This window comes from Rhineura floridana, chromosome 18 (genome assembly GCF_030035675.1).
Source record: "Rhineura floridana isolate rRhiFlo1 chromosome 18, rRhiFlo1.hap2, whole genome shotgun sequence".
Lineage (NCBI taxonomy): Eukaryota > Metazoa > Chordata > Lepidosauria > Squamata > Rhineuridae > Rhineura > Rhineura floridana.
Window position 1 is genome coordinate 24,740,900 of NC_084497.1, and position 17,191 is coordinate 24,758,090.

General features: G+C 47.1%; 1 protein-coding gene across 4 annotated transcripts in view; it reads right to left on the reverse strand.

The window, feature by feature from the left end:
• Positions 1-1,166: 1,166 nt before the first annotated feature.
• The window catches only part of LOC133372589 (Golgi integral membrane protein 4-like), a 39,085-nt gene continuing 23,060 nt past the window's right edge, over positions 1,167-17,191 (reverse strand). For 2 of the 4 annotated variants that reach the window (XM_061601403.1, XM_061601401.1), the window contains 6 exons: positions 16,328-16,515; positions 15,175-15,242; positions 13,501-13,671; positions 10,355-10,426; positions 6,431-6,503; positions 1,167-2,074 (listed from right to left, as the gene is read on the reverse strand). In XM_061601403.1, the coding sequence (XP_061457387.1) occupies positions 2,013-2,074; positions 6,431-6,503; positions 10,355-10,426; positions 13,501-13,671; positions 15,175-15,242; positions 16,328-16,515 (634 nt within the window). In that variant the 3' untranslated portion in view covers positions 1,167-2,012. Of the gene's footprint in view, positions 2,075-6,417; positions 6,504-10,341; positions 10,427-13,500; positions 13,672-15,174; positions 15,243-16,327; positions 16,516-17,191 lie in introns of those variants that run through there. The other 2 variants (XM_061601399.1, XM_061601402.1) reach the window with 2 other exon arrangements.

The following is a 17,191-nucleotide window of genomic DNA, read 5'->3' on the forward strand; positions in this document are numbered from 1 at the left end:
TTGCTCAAAAGGGGCTGGGGGGGGCACTGGGACCATTTTTTTGTCCACAGCCCCCTTCTCCCCCAAACGCAGCACTGATTTGTGGGGGGAGAGTCGCTATGTGAATAGGGATGTTACACAAGTAATAATTCTTGAGTTCAGGCTTTGTTGTAAAAACAGAAGGGAGTAGAAAAAGAGGAAGGCCAAACAAGAGATGGACTGATTCCATAAAGGAAGCCACAGACCTGAACTGACAAGATCTCAACAGGGTGGTTCAAGACAGATGCTCTTGGAGGTCGCTGATTCATAGGGTCGCCATAAGTCGTAGTCGACCTGAAGGCATATAACAACAACAATAATAAAGGAGAGAATCAGGCAAAGGGAGGGAGGGAGGGAGTTGCCCAGGTGAAATGTTACACCTCGGAGGAGCAGATTTGACAAATGTCCACCCTTTCATTCCAGCCACCACTTGGCCGCTCCAGAAGACCTGTTCCGCCCCAGGAACATCAGGCTCCCTGCAGGAACGGCCATTAATAAAATACCGCCGGGGACATGGGCCCATCTCGCTTGCAAATGAAGCTAAATTTAGAACACAATCTCTCTAATGGGACACAGCGGATTTGCTGGGTGAAACTGGCAGCCCGGTATTCCCCGGCCCCTTCCAACAGCTCGAGAGAGATCATAGTTCAAACGGTAGGATTACGTGCTGTGCCTGCAAAAGGTCCCAGGTGCAATCTCTGGCGTCTCCTGCTCAAAGAAACAATCGGGAAAGATCTCTCCCTCTCTCTCTACCTGAGCTGCAGGAGAGCTTCTGCCAGTCAAGAGTAGACGATGGCCAGAAAACCTTCGTCTAGACTGAATGTGGCCATCCAGGCCTCTCTACCCGGCCCTGGAACTCTCTCCAGGTCACAGCCATCACTGCTTTGCACCCAGAGTGTTTTTGGCTGGCTGGAAATGTGTCCTGGACCTCTGATTGTGCCTCCTGCGTGTCTGGATGGAGGCTAGAGAAGGGTGTGTGGAGAAGCTAGCCTAGTGTCAACAAACCGAAAAGTATACCCCACAAACTGAAATTGGGGGAAAACAAGGAATTGGGAACCAAAATAATCTGACTCGGATTTGTATATACTGGCTATATTTACTTTTGTTTATTCAGCTGTGGCAGACACGTACATGTTTATCTACATGGTTTCAATTTTCTACAAAGCATCCACATCCATATCATAGGCAGTTTTGAGTCGGATTTTTTTGGTTCCCAATTCCTTGTTTACCCAAGAAACTAGTCGTGTACAAAGGTGACGTTTGCATTCGTTGCTCCGCCTCCACCCACTTTTGCTTCTGGCTCCGCCCCTCACTGGGAGATGGCCCCCAGAAGGTTTCCTAGAAAGGAATGTGGCCCTCAGGCTGGAAAATGTTCCCTAACCCTGGATTAGACGATACAGAGGAACCAATAGTCTGACATGCTATATGGCAGGTTCCTATATTTCAGCACAGTTGTACACAGCGGAGACTGGCCCATTAGGGAGGGTGGGGCACCACGCTGCCAATCTCAGTCTGCCCTCCCCTGCCCATTTTCTAGCTTACAACCATCCCAGGGTGGCCCTGCCTGCCAGCTTCCTCCTCAAACTCAGCGTTGCCCTTGTAGAACTCAGCAAGGAGGAAGATGGGGACCAAGCGGTATTAGATGTCTCTGCCATTGGCTCTGGTTCCGGCTCCGCCCACTGTGGGGCTCCCTACATTTTGCCCCACCAGCTCCGTGGGAGACTGCTGCCAGCCTCTAGGGTGAAATTGCAACCGCAGCCAAGTTGTCAGCCTCGCAAAGGCAAAAGATAGCTTTTCTAAGCCCATCCGAATTTGGTCTTGAAGCCAGCGATGTTCTTTCCTTCCAGAGCAAGGAATCCTGGGAACTGTAGTTTGTTGACGGTGCTGAGAGTTGTAGCCCGGTGTTCCCAGGATTCTTGCGGGGAAGTCCTGGGCTTTCCATGTACGGTGTGCGTACACAGTCCTTGTTAAAAACTGCTCACTGTTGACAGACGTCAAACCTCCCAAAGCAAGATCAGAAAACAGGCCACGGTGATCGCTTTTGAGTTTCTTCCCTCTGGGTAAGAAAAGGCTAATTAGATTAGAGCCACAGTGGCGTCCCATTTTTCAAAAAATGGCCGCTGATATTTTAAAACCGGGGACAGAGTGGCATAAATGAGGACAAACGGGATAATTGGCAGGTCGGGAAAGGAGAAAGACAAAACACCACTTAGTGTTATGCCCATTTTAGAAGCAAGGCTCTGACATTATGTTCCTGGGGCAACGTCTTGCCCAGCACAAGCAACCTGTCACATCTGCAGAAACCAAAACCTCTTAAGAGAGCATCTGTGTTATGCTGCTCATACAAGTCGTTGTATGATGAGTACATTTTTGTAAAAATCTGTCTGATTAATCAGGAACAATTTTTTAGTCAATGACAAGTCATACTGAAATTGATTAACTCGCAGTTGGGGAACCTGTGGTTCTCCAGATGTCACTGGACTCCCATTGCCTCTGATCATTAACTATGCTACCTGGGGCTGATGAGAGCTGTAGAATATCTGGATGGGCTACGGGTTCCCAATTGTTGTAATTGGCCTTAATGAAAACCAGACCAGCCACTCATGCAGAGACGCACCAGACAGCCTCCTTTCTGGATAGCACTCTCACCTGAAAGCCTAGAGCCCAGAGATGGGGAATCTGTAGCCCTCCAAATGTTGCTGGATTCCAACTCATATCATCCCTAGTCAATGGCCATGCTCCCTCGGGCTGATGGGAGTTGGAGTCCAGCAACATGTGGAGGGTCCTATGTTCCCCGTCAAACTGATTATTACACATTTTAGCTCTGATAATAATAAATCAGGATTTTGCCTGAATCATAGAATCATAGAGTTGGAAGGGGCCTACAAGGCCATCGAGTCCAACCCCCTGCTCAATGCTTGGAATCCAAACCAAAGCATCCCCGACGGGTGGCTGTCCAGCTGCCTCTTGAAGGCCTCCAGTGTTGGAGAGCCCACTACCTCTCTAGGTCATTGGTTCCATAATTTCTAGCACCCTTAACAAACTATAATTCCCAAGATTTTGGGGGGAAGTCATGTGCTTTTAAATGAGGGGCCTTATGAACTATCACTCACAACAAATAGCTTCTCCCAGAAGATCAACCAATCATCCCACTCTGAAGAATATATCTGTATGATACATATTTCCAATACGAACACGTGACCTACAATACTGGCTCTGAAGTGGTCCAATCCAGGAAAGGCCAGAATGGATTATGCCACCCTTCTTCTGTGTATCACAGAATCATAGAATAGTAGAGTTGGAAGGGGCCTACAAGGCCATCGAGTCCAACCCCCTGCTCAATGCAGGAATCCAGATCAAAGCATTCCCAACAGGTGGCTGTCCAGCTGCCTCTTGAATGCCTCCAGTGTTGGAGAGCCCACCACCTCCCTAGGTAATGCGACTCATTTGAGCAGGTCAGAGATTGGAAGTAATTAGTGACAAAAAATGAATTACTTGCAATTTATTACTTTTTTGAGGAACGAGCGGGGAATTCCTTTACATTTTGATTGTAATAGAACGAGGAGAAATGTTGTTACTTTTGAGGAGTAATTGTAATGTTTCCAGCACTACTTTTGGGCATTACTGGGGGGGGGGGAGCAGGGGAAGTCTTCTGCTCCTCTGATTTGTGGATGAAAATCATGTGCCTCAAACCAGGCTCCTGTGCAGCATCGCTCTTCCCTCGTGCTCTGTGGGTGGGTAGGAGGCAACGAGGGAGGAGGTGGAGACTGGGATGGAGTGGAGAAAACAATTGCTTAAAAAAATAGACGGTGGTGGAGAAGAATGGAGTGGAGGGAGAAAGGAGCTGGAGGGCAAGGATGTGGATGGAGGAGAAGCAGGCAGCTGCGGAATGGAGATGAAGAACTGTGGAGGTGAGAGACGACAACGTGTGAGTGTTAATACTGTCTTTGCACTTGGCGTGCAAAGCGGCCTCCTCTGCCCTCCCAGACTACTTTGCTGCATTTGTAGTGTTTTAACTTTTTTGCATCTCAGGAGAAAATGTTTGCTCGGGTGGGTGTCCCTTAGTTAGTGGCAGGGCAGGGTCCGGGAGGTGGTTAAGTGAGACAGATTATGCTGGCTGGCTGAAAGTGTGTGTGCGGGGGGGATTGCACTTGGTTTGACGTGCAAAGATCTGAGTAGTGGCCTCTGCCTCCCTCCCCACCACCCTTACCAGCGGAGACACCACCACTGCTGTCTTACGGATAAAAAGAATTATTCACCTACCCCTGTGTGTGTATTTATTTTTAATGTTGTTTTAGGCGACTTAGTGTGCAGCAGCCAAGGCCAGCACTTGGTAGGCACTCTAGTTTTTTTAAAAAGTAACTTAAGTGTAACAGTAGCAATTACTTTTGAGTAATGGCAAAGTAATCAATTCCTTTCAGAACAATTGTAACTGTAATGGTTATTTCCTTTTGGGGGCCAAGTAACAAGTAGTTGTCATTTGTTCCTTTTAAAAAGTAATCTTCCATGCACTGAAGATGGTTGTTGTTGTTGTTATGTGCCTTCAAGTTGATTACAACTTATGGTCACCCTATGAATCATACCATGGCAGATTCATAGGGTCGCCATAAGTCATAATTGACTTAAAGGCACATAACAACAACAACATGAGTCAGTGACCTCCAAGAGCATCTGTCATGAACCACCCTGTTCAGATCTTGTAAATTCATGTCTGTGGCTTTACGGAATCAATCCATCTCTTGTTTGGCCTTCCTCTTTTTCTACTCCCTTCTTTTTTTCCAAGCATTGTTGTCTTTTCTAGTGAATCATGTCTTCTCATGATGTGTCCAAAGTATGATAACCTCAGTTTAATCATTTTAGCTTCTAGTGACAGTTCTGGTTTAATTTGTTCTAACACCCAAGTATTGGTCTCTTTCGCAGTCCATGGTATGCGCAAAGCTCTCCTCCGCCACCACATTCCAAGTGAGTTGATTTTTCATACGACTCGTTAATTTCATCCAGCATTGCCTGCACAGGAGATTGATGGAAGGAGGTCGGGAGCAAGGGCTCAAGTGGAGAATCCACACACACACCCCATTACTTATTTCCCAGCGGAGGCTTTGACAGGGAAAGTATCATGTTGAAACGACACTGTGTCAGCTTGGATCCGAATTCTGGTCGGTGACAGTCTCTGCAACCCTGGAGTGAATTGAGGATGTTGTTTGACTGCAGCGTGGCCGTGCAGATGAATTATCTTGATTCATCTGTTTCGAAAGAACTATTCCTAGCAGGCCACGAGGGACTGCGGTGCATTAAATCAAAGCCTGGGAGAGAAAAGCCAAAAGCCATCCCAGTTTAACCGTTTCATCTGCGTACATACAGCTACACATCTCCAAATGGCGGACTTCACCGTTGCCATGGATGGCATTAGCCCCTAGCATCCTTCGGCTGCTACCAGCTGAGATTGGTCCGTGAGGCTGCACAGGGCAGCGCCCCATCAACCTCAGTCTACATCATGTGTGGGGAACCTTTGGCCCTCCAGATGTTGAACTACAGCTCCCATCAGCCCTAAGAAGCGAGGCCAGTGGCCAAGGATGATGGGAATTGTAGTTCAGCAACATCTAGAGGGCTAAAGTTTCCCCCATACCTGTTCCATTCCTAGGAATGTTGCTCAAGCATAAACACGTGATTAGGTTCACTTTATAATTCTGGATTTTAGCAGTGAATCTTGGGTGTGGCTGTTATTTCTGTTTTGACGGTCAAAACGCCATCAAAGTTGACCCCCCTCTTACTTACCCATAACAAAACACACCAGGATGTCAAAAGATCGCTCATTATAAAAAGGCTTCATTTTTCCCCCTTTTAATATAAAGATAAACAGACTTTGCATTAAAAGAGCAACCGGGCTGGGTCCGCGACCCAGGAAAGAAGAGCAATGTTAGCCGCCGGTGGCTAATAGCACTGCACAATATCAGCCCCTCGTGGTGGCCCAAATCTTAACAATTTTGAAGCAGGGAAATGGGGATTGGGGGAGAGGGAGAGAATCATCCAAGGAGACACTGCGATTTATTTTCTGCTTTGAGCTCCTTTCCTCAGAAGAAATGGTCTGAGATTCAGAGAGCGAAATCCGCTTGGCAAGCCACCGGGACCTCACAGATCCATCAGACTTTGTCTGTGGAGGCAGAGCGCGGGGCTAGCTCCTCTCAGAAAGCCAAAGCAAAAGGATCCTCACTGCGTTGCGACAGCCGACGGCCCAGAGCTTCCTTGTGAGGTTCTTTCCGCTGGTATTCTTAAGAGACAGCTGACGACCCAGAGCTTCCTTGTGAGGGTCTTTCTGCTGGTATTCCTAGGGACAGCTGACGGCCCAGAGCTTCATTTCGCTGGTATTCCTACCGAGCCACTGCAGTCCATTAATAGTAATCCTCTTTCTTACCGTCTCCTCCCGCGTGGCCTCTGGCTTCTCGGGGCAGATCATCCCTGTCATCCACCTCACCTCCATGATCTTCCTGTCATTGGGTAGAAAAAGGGAGAGGGGAAGACAGGAAGTGAGACCAAGGCCACATCTGCATCATACATTTAGAGCATCCAGGGAACTGTAGTTTGCAAAGGGTGCTAGGAGACCCTTGTCCTCCTCCCACAGTGCGACAATTCCCAGGGTGGTTTAACAATGTCCCTCTTCCCAGAGACCTTTGAGAATTGTAGCTCCGTGAGAGGAATGGGAGGGTGTCTCCTAACAGCTCTCAGCACCTTTAACAAACTACAGTTTCCAGGATTCTTTGGGGGAAGCCGTGATTGTTTATAGTGGTGTGCTTTAAGTGCATAGTGCGGAAGTAGCTGCAAATTCAGGAACAAAGAAGAGGGAAATGTCTTGGACCAGCTCCAGATCATCTCCGTCATCTACCTAACTGAGGAGGTCTATGATTGGGTATCCCTAACACTTAAGTAAAAGAGATTCCCTTGCGAAAAAAGAATGTAAATGTAAAGGAGGATGCTATGCTCATATTCTTTTACTCGAGGAGTTAGCTTCCTACTTGCAGGAAATTATTTATGCAGGAGAGCACTGGATCGTGCAACCTCGCCACATCTGTAGTCTGTACAGCAAAAGGAAACAAAAACTACACAGGCATGTCTGGGGGTGGTTGGAAGGACGAAGAGACCACAGCTCAGTGGGAGATCAACTGCTCTGAATGCAACAGGTCCCAGGTTCAGTCTTCGGCATCTCCAGGTAGGGCCAGGAACATCCCCTGCATGAAACCCTGGACAGCTGCTGCCACTCAGTGCAGACAGCACACAGCTAGTTGGACCAATGGTCGCTTCCTCTGTTCCTATGCACTGGACCACTCTGAGAGTTCCAGACTGCCTGTTTCCCACTCCACTCCTCTTAGTTTCAGGTTCTGGGGCTTCACCAGCACTTGGACCGCAGAAGACCCCATCCCGGTTACCAAGTGCCAGGCAGACCCGTTCCTCATGCTGGTGATCACAGTGCCCATCTATCACAACGCCTCCTCGGTCCCAGGCCATGGACAGCACAAAATGTAAACAGCAGCCTTTCGGCAGCGGCCTCAGGCATCCCTTCACCTACTGTTGGGCGCCTTGCCTTCCGCCCCACCAGTCCTGACGGCCACCCGCCGCCACTGATATTCAGTGATGCTTACTCCTGGGTAAGTGTGCATAGGACTGCAGACATTGCTGCAGAAGCAGCAGTCGCCTTTCCTCTTCCGTCTCCCAGATTTGAGCTTCTCTCCATGTGTCTGACACAGCCTCTGTCTCCTTTCGAGGGTCCAAACAGGGATCGCATAAGAACAGAAGACGAGTCTGGTTGATGGGTCGGGCCAGTGGCCCATCTAGTCCAGCATCCTGTTCTCACAGTGGCCAACCAGATGCCCCAATGGGAAGCCTGCATGCAGGCCCTGAGTGCAAACAGCAACCCGCCCCGCTTGTGATTCTCAGGAACTGGTATCCAGAAGCATCCTTCCTCCAGCAGTAGGATAAGGCTAGTGATGGCTACTAGCCACAATAGCACAAGCACATAGCTATTGTGGCTAGTAGCCATTGCTAGCCCTATCCTCTATAAATGTATCTAATCCAGTGGTTCCCAAACTTTTGCCGAGGGACTGGGGGAGGCCCGCCCCATGATTTTTCTTCCTGTTCCAGCAATGCTCGATGCTGTGTGATTTTTAATTGCAGTTTTATGGCTGCCTTTATTTCTTAACAGTGCCTTTTATGGAATTGCAATTTCAATTCTATGGAATGCAGATGGCAACACAATAACATTCAAGAAACAACAGAAGCCATAAAAATTCAATTAAAAATCAATGAGTATTTAATGTGGACATGGCACAGATCACCTGAATGTAGCTTGTTTCAGGATACCTCATGAGAAGTAATTCATGGGAAGTATTATTATTATTATTATTATTATTATAAATGGCTGCTCATAGCCCTCAAGTCTTCCTTGCAGCAGGGGTGCATACAGCCTTTTTCAATGTTCCAGTTCTGCTATGAGGGGAACAGCGGAGAGATGCAGCTCTCCTTGTATGGATCTTGCAGGGCTGTCCCCTATTAGCATTTCAGAACCAGCCACTTGCCCATTGTCCTTTCAAAGTGCAAAATTGGCACGAGAGTACCCAGCTGCCTATGCCAAAGGAGAGCTCTCTGCCCTAGTTGAAAGCAAAGCCTTCCCCTTGCCCCGGCCCGACCCTTCTGGGTCAGAATACGTAATCCGTATTGGAGCATCTCAGGAGTAAGGATGTGAGATCATTCGGACGAACCCAGAAACAGGAAAGGAAATGGCCAAGGTTTGCTGATTTGTCCCATCTCCGGAACGGAAATCACTCCAGCGAATGCAATCGGTATTTGATGTTGTTGCTGTCAGTCCGCAAACAATATCTAATTGATTACTTCCCCCCAACCCCCAACTCCTCATTTGCATTGTGTTTCCTTTGCATTGAAATGAATGGGGTGGAGTAACGTAATGGCAACGTAATTATGATGCAAGTTACATCATTTCAGCGCAGCAGACAGCGAGACAAATACCATCGCTTTTGGCAAAAGGCAAACTGCAGTGGAACGGAAACAGTGCTGCACGCGGCGACGACAAGATGGAATGGGAAATGAGGCTTTCTTGCATCCCTGTTCAGGAGACTCAAGGCCACTGGGTTAGGTTCACTCGAGGACAGGAGATTTAGCTTTTGCTTTTTTGCCAAGTCACTTCACTTTCCCCCTCCTGCCTCCTAACAAAGTGACAAAAGGAACAGAAAAGCAACAACGCCCAGATGCTTAAAATAGCTTTGAAAAGTCCATGGCTAGTTCCTTAAAACGTGTTAGGAAAAGGATCACAGCATGAAGCAATGGAGAAAACACCATAAGGCTGAGCTAGGCGTGTGCAACACACAGCAAGCATCTACAGCAGCTGCTCAAGGGCAGAGCCATCTTGCACGCAGCAGCACATCTGACCGTGCTGTGGCGTAGTCGCCCACATGGGGCCTAGCAACTGCCTGCTACAGAAAGGTTGGAGCTGTCCCTTCGGGGGGGGGTAATCAATGGGGCTTTTTAGGTTGCAGAGGGGAAAGGTAAGAAGGGGCAGCCATGATAGAGGCATGTGATATTATGCATGGCGTGGAGAAAGCGGACAGAGAAAAATTCTTCTCTCTCTCTTCTCACAAGAACTTGTGGACATCCAAGGAAGCTGAATGCTGGAAGAGTTGGGACAGACAAAAGAAAGGACTTCTTTTCACAGTGCATAGATAAATTATGGAATTTGCCCCCAAGAGACGCAGCCACAGCCACCAACTTGGATAGCTTTAAAAGAGCAGACAAATTCATGGAAGATGTAACACTAGCAACGGCTGCTAGCCACGGTGGATATGTTCCACCTCCTTTGTTGGAGGCAGTATGTCTCCGGATACCAGTTGCTGGGAATCGTAAGCAGCAGTGAAGCCTCTGCCCATGATTGGCTGAGTAGCTGTGGTGTAAATAAAGAGGTGGGGCACGCAGAGGTCCTCAGTAGGAACTGTTGCCCTGGGAGGTAAAAGCCAAAAGATGCTACCTGGGGCAGACCATTAACAGGAAACTGCCTGAGCAATGCCAGCATCATGTGGAAACCATGTTGTTTCTGTCTTCCACATGCGTGTTTAATTGATAAAGTTATCAAAGAAGCTCTGCTTGGTTGCCTGGAGAGGAACTTTGCTCGCTATAGGTGAGCAGCTGAATAGCTAATTTGCAAGCCTGCTTTAAATGCAGAAGGAGGCTCGGAACTTTCACGTTTTTTTTTCCAGACATGGTGTCAGAAGGGCTTGCAAGAGAGAGAGAGTGGGAGAGAGAGGGAGGGAAGGAGAGAAGAACCTGTGTCTCATACAAGATCTTGCTCCTGGTCTTCCTGATAATCATCCATCAGGTTGTCTCCCATTTTCTTTGGTCCACCAGCATCCTGGGAAAGAAAGGCACAAAGAGAAGAGATCTTAGGAAATGGTGGATCTGCTCCAAGCCAGTGTGATGTATTGGTTAGAGTGCTGGACTGGGACTGGCGAGACCTGGGTTCAAATCCCTGCTCAACCACAAAGCTCACTGAACAATTTTGGGTGAGCCTCTCTCCCCCCCCCCTCTCTCTCTCTCTCTCAGCCTAACCTACATCACAAGGTTGTTGTGAGATTAAAGGGGGAAAGAAAGTCATCTGTTGTCCTGAGTTCTTTGGTGGAAGTGTGGGATGTAAAATATTAATAACAAAAATAATTGTTATTAATAATAGATATCACTGTTATTATTTTTTCCTCTCTATAGAATGTCCACAATTAGGGTTGTATCCAATGCTAGTCTTACTCATAGGAACCCCATTGAAGTTAATGGGCATGACTAACATTAGGACTAGTAATTTCAATGGGTCTTCTCTGAATAGGACTTAGTTGGATTCAACCGTTAATATTTTGTTTTAGGGAGCTGTCAGGATCCCAGGGACATCTTCTCAGAGACCTACCAGGCTTGCTTCAGTGGGGGCAAGATGGGTAAAAATCAATACAAATGTGCACATTCTGTGACTGAACCTTCCCCCTCAGCACTTAGTAGGAAGGCTGTGTGATGTTCCTATATTAATGTATATATGGTAAGTGTTGGTTGTTTAGAAGATACATGGTAAGTGGAGTGAAAGAGGAGGGGGAGTGAATGGGCAGTAGAATGCTAGATGATTGGCTGAGTGTTTAAAATGGCTGAACGTATAAAAGGAAGAGTGAGAGTGGAATCTAGGTGGTGGATGAGGTGAAACTGAGTGGGTTGCTTGGTGGGGTTTAGAGAGTTGTTTGCCAGGAGAGAGTGGAGAAGGAGGAGGGTGGAGTTCGGATTAGTATTGAGTAAAACCATATGCTTATGTGCCTTAAGAAGAAATCTTGTTAATCTTGTTAGCTTTGTTATCTGTAATAAATACTTAATTTGGTTTACCAAAGGCCTGATCCTTGGCTGGGGTTTCACAGACCAGAAGGGAGGGTAAGGTAATGACCAAGGCTGAAGGGGAACTGTAACAAATGGTGGCAGCGGTGAAGAGAATAACAATACCAGTATTCAGAGTCTCTGGGAATACTAGTATTGGGACGTTACTGGTGGTTGCCTAGCAGGGGGATCTGTTGAGATCTGTGCTAGAGCGGGGAGAGAAACCATAAGAGAGAGCGGTCCGGACTGGTGGAGTCCCTGGTGGTGCCTAGTGACAGGCAGTAACCACGAGCAGGTAGGAACCTGACAGGGAGAGCCAGGGAAGGGCATCACAGGCTGCTCTAGGACGATGATGGTGTCTTAATGGTATTCACTGCCATAAGATGTATTGATGGCTGTTAGCTTAGAAGGCCTTTAAAAAGGACTGGGCAAAGTCATTGGAAGATAAACCTAACAACAGCTGTTAGCTAAGTGAGAAATCTCTATGTTCAGGGGCAGTCTACATTTAAGCACCAAGTGCCACCCTGTGGAAAGCATTTGACAATGTGTAGTAGAGCACTTGGACAGCGATGCTCAACGTGAGATCAGTGGTGTTGTAAGGACTTAAGGATGCTCCTTTTGTAATTCTTTATTTTGTCATTACATCTATATCCTCCAAAGATCTCAAGGTGAGCTACATGGCTTTCCTATTTCCCACTTCATCCTCAAGACAACCCTTCGAGGTAGTGCTTTTTATGGAATTACAATTTTAATTCTATGGAATGCAAATGGTAAGACAATAAAATTCAAGAAATAAAAGAAGGTATAAAAATTCAATTAAAAATCAGTAAGAATATTTAATGTGAACATGGCACAGATCACCTTTGAGGTAGATTAGGCTAAGAGACAGTGACTGGCCCAAGGTCACCCAGTGAGCTTTATGGCTGAGTAGGGATTTAAAAACTGGTCTCCCAAAGTCCTAGTCTGACACCCTAACCACTACACCACACTGGCTTGACTATTTCCATCTGTAAAATAGTTGCTCCATCGATACCAGTGGCAGCTGGTGGATTCATGTCAGTGGGGCAGTGGAATCTGCTCTGGGTTTTAATCCAAACTTTCAAGGAGCTGTCTAAGGTGCTGTATCTAGGACAGCTCCTTGAAAGTTCGGACTAAAACCCAGAGCGGATTCCACTGCCCCACTGACATGGAGCCCACAGCCGGCACTGATCCATGCAGCTTGGGGGATCAGGATATCTAAAAGATCACTTCACTCCTTATACAACCAACGGATCACTGTGTTCTGTAGGAGAGGGCATTTTGCAGATACCACCCTATTTCAGGAGGTCAGCTCCTCATGATGTCAGGCCTTTAGTGTAGCAGCACCTGCTACCCTTTGGAACTTCCTCTGACTGCATACCAGACCGGCACCGTTTGGCTCCTGCCAAAGAAGTTCCTCTTTCAAAAAGCCTTCTAAAATCATTATCCCAGTTGGATCTGAATTGATTTTTATGTAGTATTCATTATATTTATTGGTCGCTTGTTACCTAAAAGGTCTCCAAGCAACTTACATTTTAAAATGCATGCATATTTTCCTGAGGGGGGGAGGAATAATATAAAACATTAACATTTCATTTAATATATAAAAGAAAAACACAACACACACCAGCAACGGGAAGCTTTGACAGCACACTAATGATAGTGTGTTGTTTTAAACTGTTTTTATATTTATAATGGTTTTTAAACATTGTTTTTATATATGCAACTGTTTTACGTATGTTATTATATTGCTTTGGGATACCTCATACCTAATATATAATAATAATAATAACAATAATAATAAATGGACTAGGACCCAGGAGACCAGGGTTCAAATCCTCACTCAGTCAGGAATCACACTGGGTGACCTGGGGCTTGCCACAGCCTGGCCAGAAGAGAGTGGAAAAAGAGGAAGGCCAAACAAGAGATGGATTGATTCCAAAAAGGAAGTCACAGACCTTAACATAAGATCTGATGAACAGGGTGGTTCACGACAGATGCTCTTGGAGGTCACTGATTCACAGGGTCGCCGTAAGTCGTAATCGTACTCCAAAGAAAAAAGAGTACCTTCTGGATTTTTTCCTTGCTTGCATCGTTAGGTGGCTCACTGGTGTGGCCAAGTTGGCCAGCCTGGCCCAGATTCTCTTCAAAGTCTGGGCGTTCGAGCTCTGCCTCCTCAAACTCATCTTCCCCTTGATTGTTGGGGTCCTCGGCCGGGTCTGCAGCATCATCTGGCACCTGAGCAGGAATGGCAAGTAGTCGGCTATCCACAGGCTGTCAAATGCAAGGGATGTTTTCTTCCTCTCTCATGACGCTAAGGCCACATCTGCACTGTATGTTTAATGCAGTATTATAGCACATTTAACAGTCATGACTCCCCCCAAAGAATCCTGGGAAGTGTTGTTTGTTGAGGGTGCTGAGAGTTGCTAGGAGGAGACCCCTCTTCATCTCCCAGAGCTACAATTCCCAGAGTGGTTGAACAGTCAGTCCCTCTTCCCAGGGAACTCTGGGAATTGTAGCTCTGGGAGGGGAAGAGGGGTCTCTTCACAACTCTCAGCACCCTTTACCAAACTACCCTTCCCAGGGTTTTTTGGGGGGGAAGCCACGATGGTTAAAGTGGTATCATAGGGCTTTCAATGCATAGGTTTATATGCAACTAAATCCTACTCAGAGTAGACCCAATGAAGTCTACTTTGAACAAGCCTAAGTTAGCCGTGCCTCTTCACTTCAATGGGTCTACTCTGAGTAGGACTAATATTGACTACTCCCCATGGTGCGGATGTGGCTTCAAGCCAGGTATCATCCAATGAAGCTGAATCACAGGAGCTCTGGGACTGACAAAAGAAAGTCTGCCTTCACACAGCACGTAGATAAACTGCGGAATTCGCTCCCCAAAAGAGGCCGTGATGGCTTTAAAAGAGGATTTGACCAATTCATAAACAGCTATCAATGGTTACAAATCGTAACGTCTACGTCAGCCTTTCCCGACCTCAGATGTTGCTGGACTACAGTTCCCATAATTCCTGACCGTTGACCATGCTGGCTGGGGCTGATGGGAATTGTAGTCCAGCAACATCTGGGGACCCAAAGGTTGGGAAAGGCTGAGCTATGTTTATTTATTGATCGATTAGATTTATATCCCGCCCTTCCTCCCAGTATGAGCCCAGGGTGGCAATGTCCTACCTCCGGCATCAGACACAGAATACTAACACAAGTTGCAGTGACAGCTACTGTCCTAGCTGGCTTTAAAAGGAGGGTTAGACCAGTCTGTGAAAGATAAGACCATCGATGGCTACTCGTCATGATGACTGGATGCCACCTCCAGGATCAGAGACAGCCTGAACACCAGCCACTGGGGAACGGCAGCAGGAGTGGGCTGTTGCTTTCATGCCCCGCTTGTGGGCATCCCGGAGGAATCTGACTGGCACCGTGGGCAGCATTTCGCTGCACTAGACATGCCTTTGATCTGAACCAGCAGAGTTCTTCCTTTGCTCTTAACGCTATGAACTCTGGATTCGTGCTGATCTGAGTTCATAGCAAAACAGGAACATCCCATCCTACCCAGAGTAGACCCATTGATTTTAATGGTCATGCCAGACTTAAGCCCATGGATTTCAGTGGGTCTGCTCTAAGTAGGATTTAGTTGAATGCAACCCTTTAGATGTTTGACATTTCATGGCTATCCATTGTTGCTTCCCTAACTCCATGAAAAAAAAATATCCCAGCTTCTTCTCCTTTTACCATCGGCTCCTGGATGACAGTGTCTTTCTGAGGGAGTGAATTGTCTTCTTTCTCAATCATGCCGGCATCTGGACAAAACAAGAAAGTTACAAGGGTCAAACGTCTCAGCAAAGCAATGCCAGTCTCCAAATCTCCTGTTCCACTGTTGGGTAACTGGATCAGCCACAACCAGCTTGGCCAATAGTTATAGATTATGATGATGATGACTACTACTACTTCACATTTTATTGCTACTACTACTGCTACTGCTACTTCACATTTTATTACTACTACTACCACTACTGCTACTTCACATTTTACTACTGCTACTTCACATTTTATTGCTACTACTACCACTACTGCTACTTCACATTTTACTACTGCTACTGCTACTTCACATTTTACTACTACTACTTCACATTTTGCTACTACTGCTACTACTACTACACATTTTTGCACTGAAGTGTCTCAAAATGACTGGCCCAATAAAATTAGAAATAACAAAGGCATTAAAGTCAATTCCATAGAAACAGCAACAAAGGGAAACTGAAATAACCCTTGAAATATATTTCAAGGAACAAATCCTATCCACCCCACGGAAAGTATGAGCACAAAAAAAGGCCACTGACACAGCTAAATAGCCTCCCAATTAAAAACTAAAAGGCCTGGGTAAACAAAAAATGCTTTTGCATGGCACCTAAAGGCAGGCAATGATGGCACCAGGAGCGCTTCCCTGGGGGCAGCATTCCGCAAGCGGGAAACCACCACTGAAAAGGCATGTTCTCATGTCACCACCCTCTGTACCTCCTTGAAGCAGGCTCACAGAGAAGGGCTTCAAATGATGAGTAGAGTGTCTGAGTTGGTTTGCGTGAGCCATGAGGAGAGGCGGTCCTTGAGGTCCTGGGCTGCATAAAGGATGATGGGAGCTCTAGCCCAACAACATCTAGAGGGCCACAAGTTCCCCATCCCTCTGGAGTCCATTTCCCGCTTCCAACTTACCCCCCCCTAAAAAAACCAAGCATGTGCGGAAGCTCATGCTCTGCAACATCATGCGGCAATATCCTAGAATCCTCTTCTGTTCCCCCTTTTGAACCCACACTGGCCACCTCTGCAACTGCCTCCTTACGGCCACTGCAAGGTCCAGAAGCCATACCCATCTGAAGCTCCTCCTCACCCATTCCTCCTTTGCCGGCTTCCCAATTGGCTCGCTGCGGCTCCGCCCTTCTCTGTTGATTGGCCAGCACTGGCTGGCCATTTGCCATCCCTTGATGGGCTCTGGTGCCCACAATAAGGCCTTGGGGGTAATGGAGAGCTGGTTCCTCATCCATCCGGGCACTGACTTTGTTGACAATCTCTTGCCAGCTGTAGTGGGGGGAAAGTTGCCGGATTATTTTTGTTCCAGGACTTGCATCCTCCAACTCCTTTGTTTAAATATTTACACACTGCCCTGTGAAAACATAGCAAGGCGACATACCCCATACAAAAATTACAACATTGGTCTTCTTTTCCCACTGCTGCAACACCACTCAGGTATCTAGTTTAGTTTAACGTTGCAACCAGGGGTGTAGTCGCCTGAGGTCACAGGAGGGTCTTAGACCCCTCCCTTTTTTGGGAGCAGGGTCACAATGTATCCTAGGAGCCAATCAGCATGAAAGGGGAGTGTGTTAGCCACTGAGAAGAGTCTTCTAACATGCTTCCTTGTCCTTTCCTGTGGATTGGAGCCAATCAGAGTGAAAGGAGGCGAGTCAGCCACTGAGAAGATTCTTCTCACACCCTCCCCTTTCATGCATATTGGGATGTGGCTGTAACCACAGGGGGAAGGGCCATAGTGCATTTGCCATGCATGAAGAAGGTCCCAGGTTCAATCCCCAGGATCTTCGGGTAGGATCGGGAGAGAATCCTGTCTGAAAACCTAGAGGGCCACTGCCAGTCAGTGTAAATACTGAGCTAGATGGTCAGACTCAGGATAAGGCAGCTTCCCATGCCATTCAATGGTGACCGTAAATGATGTCACACATTACCCAGTGCCAATACTGAA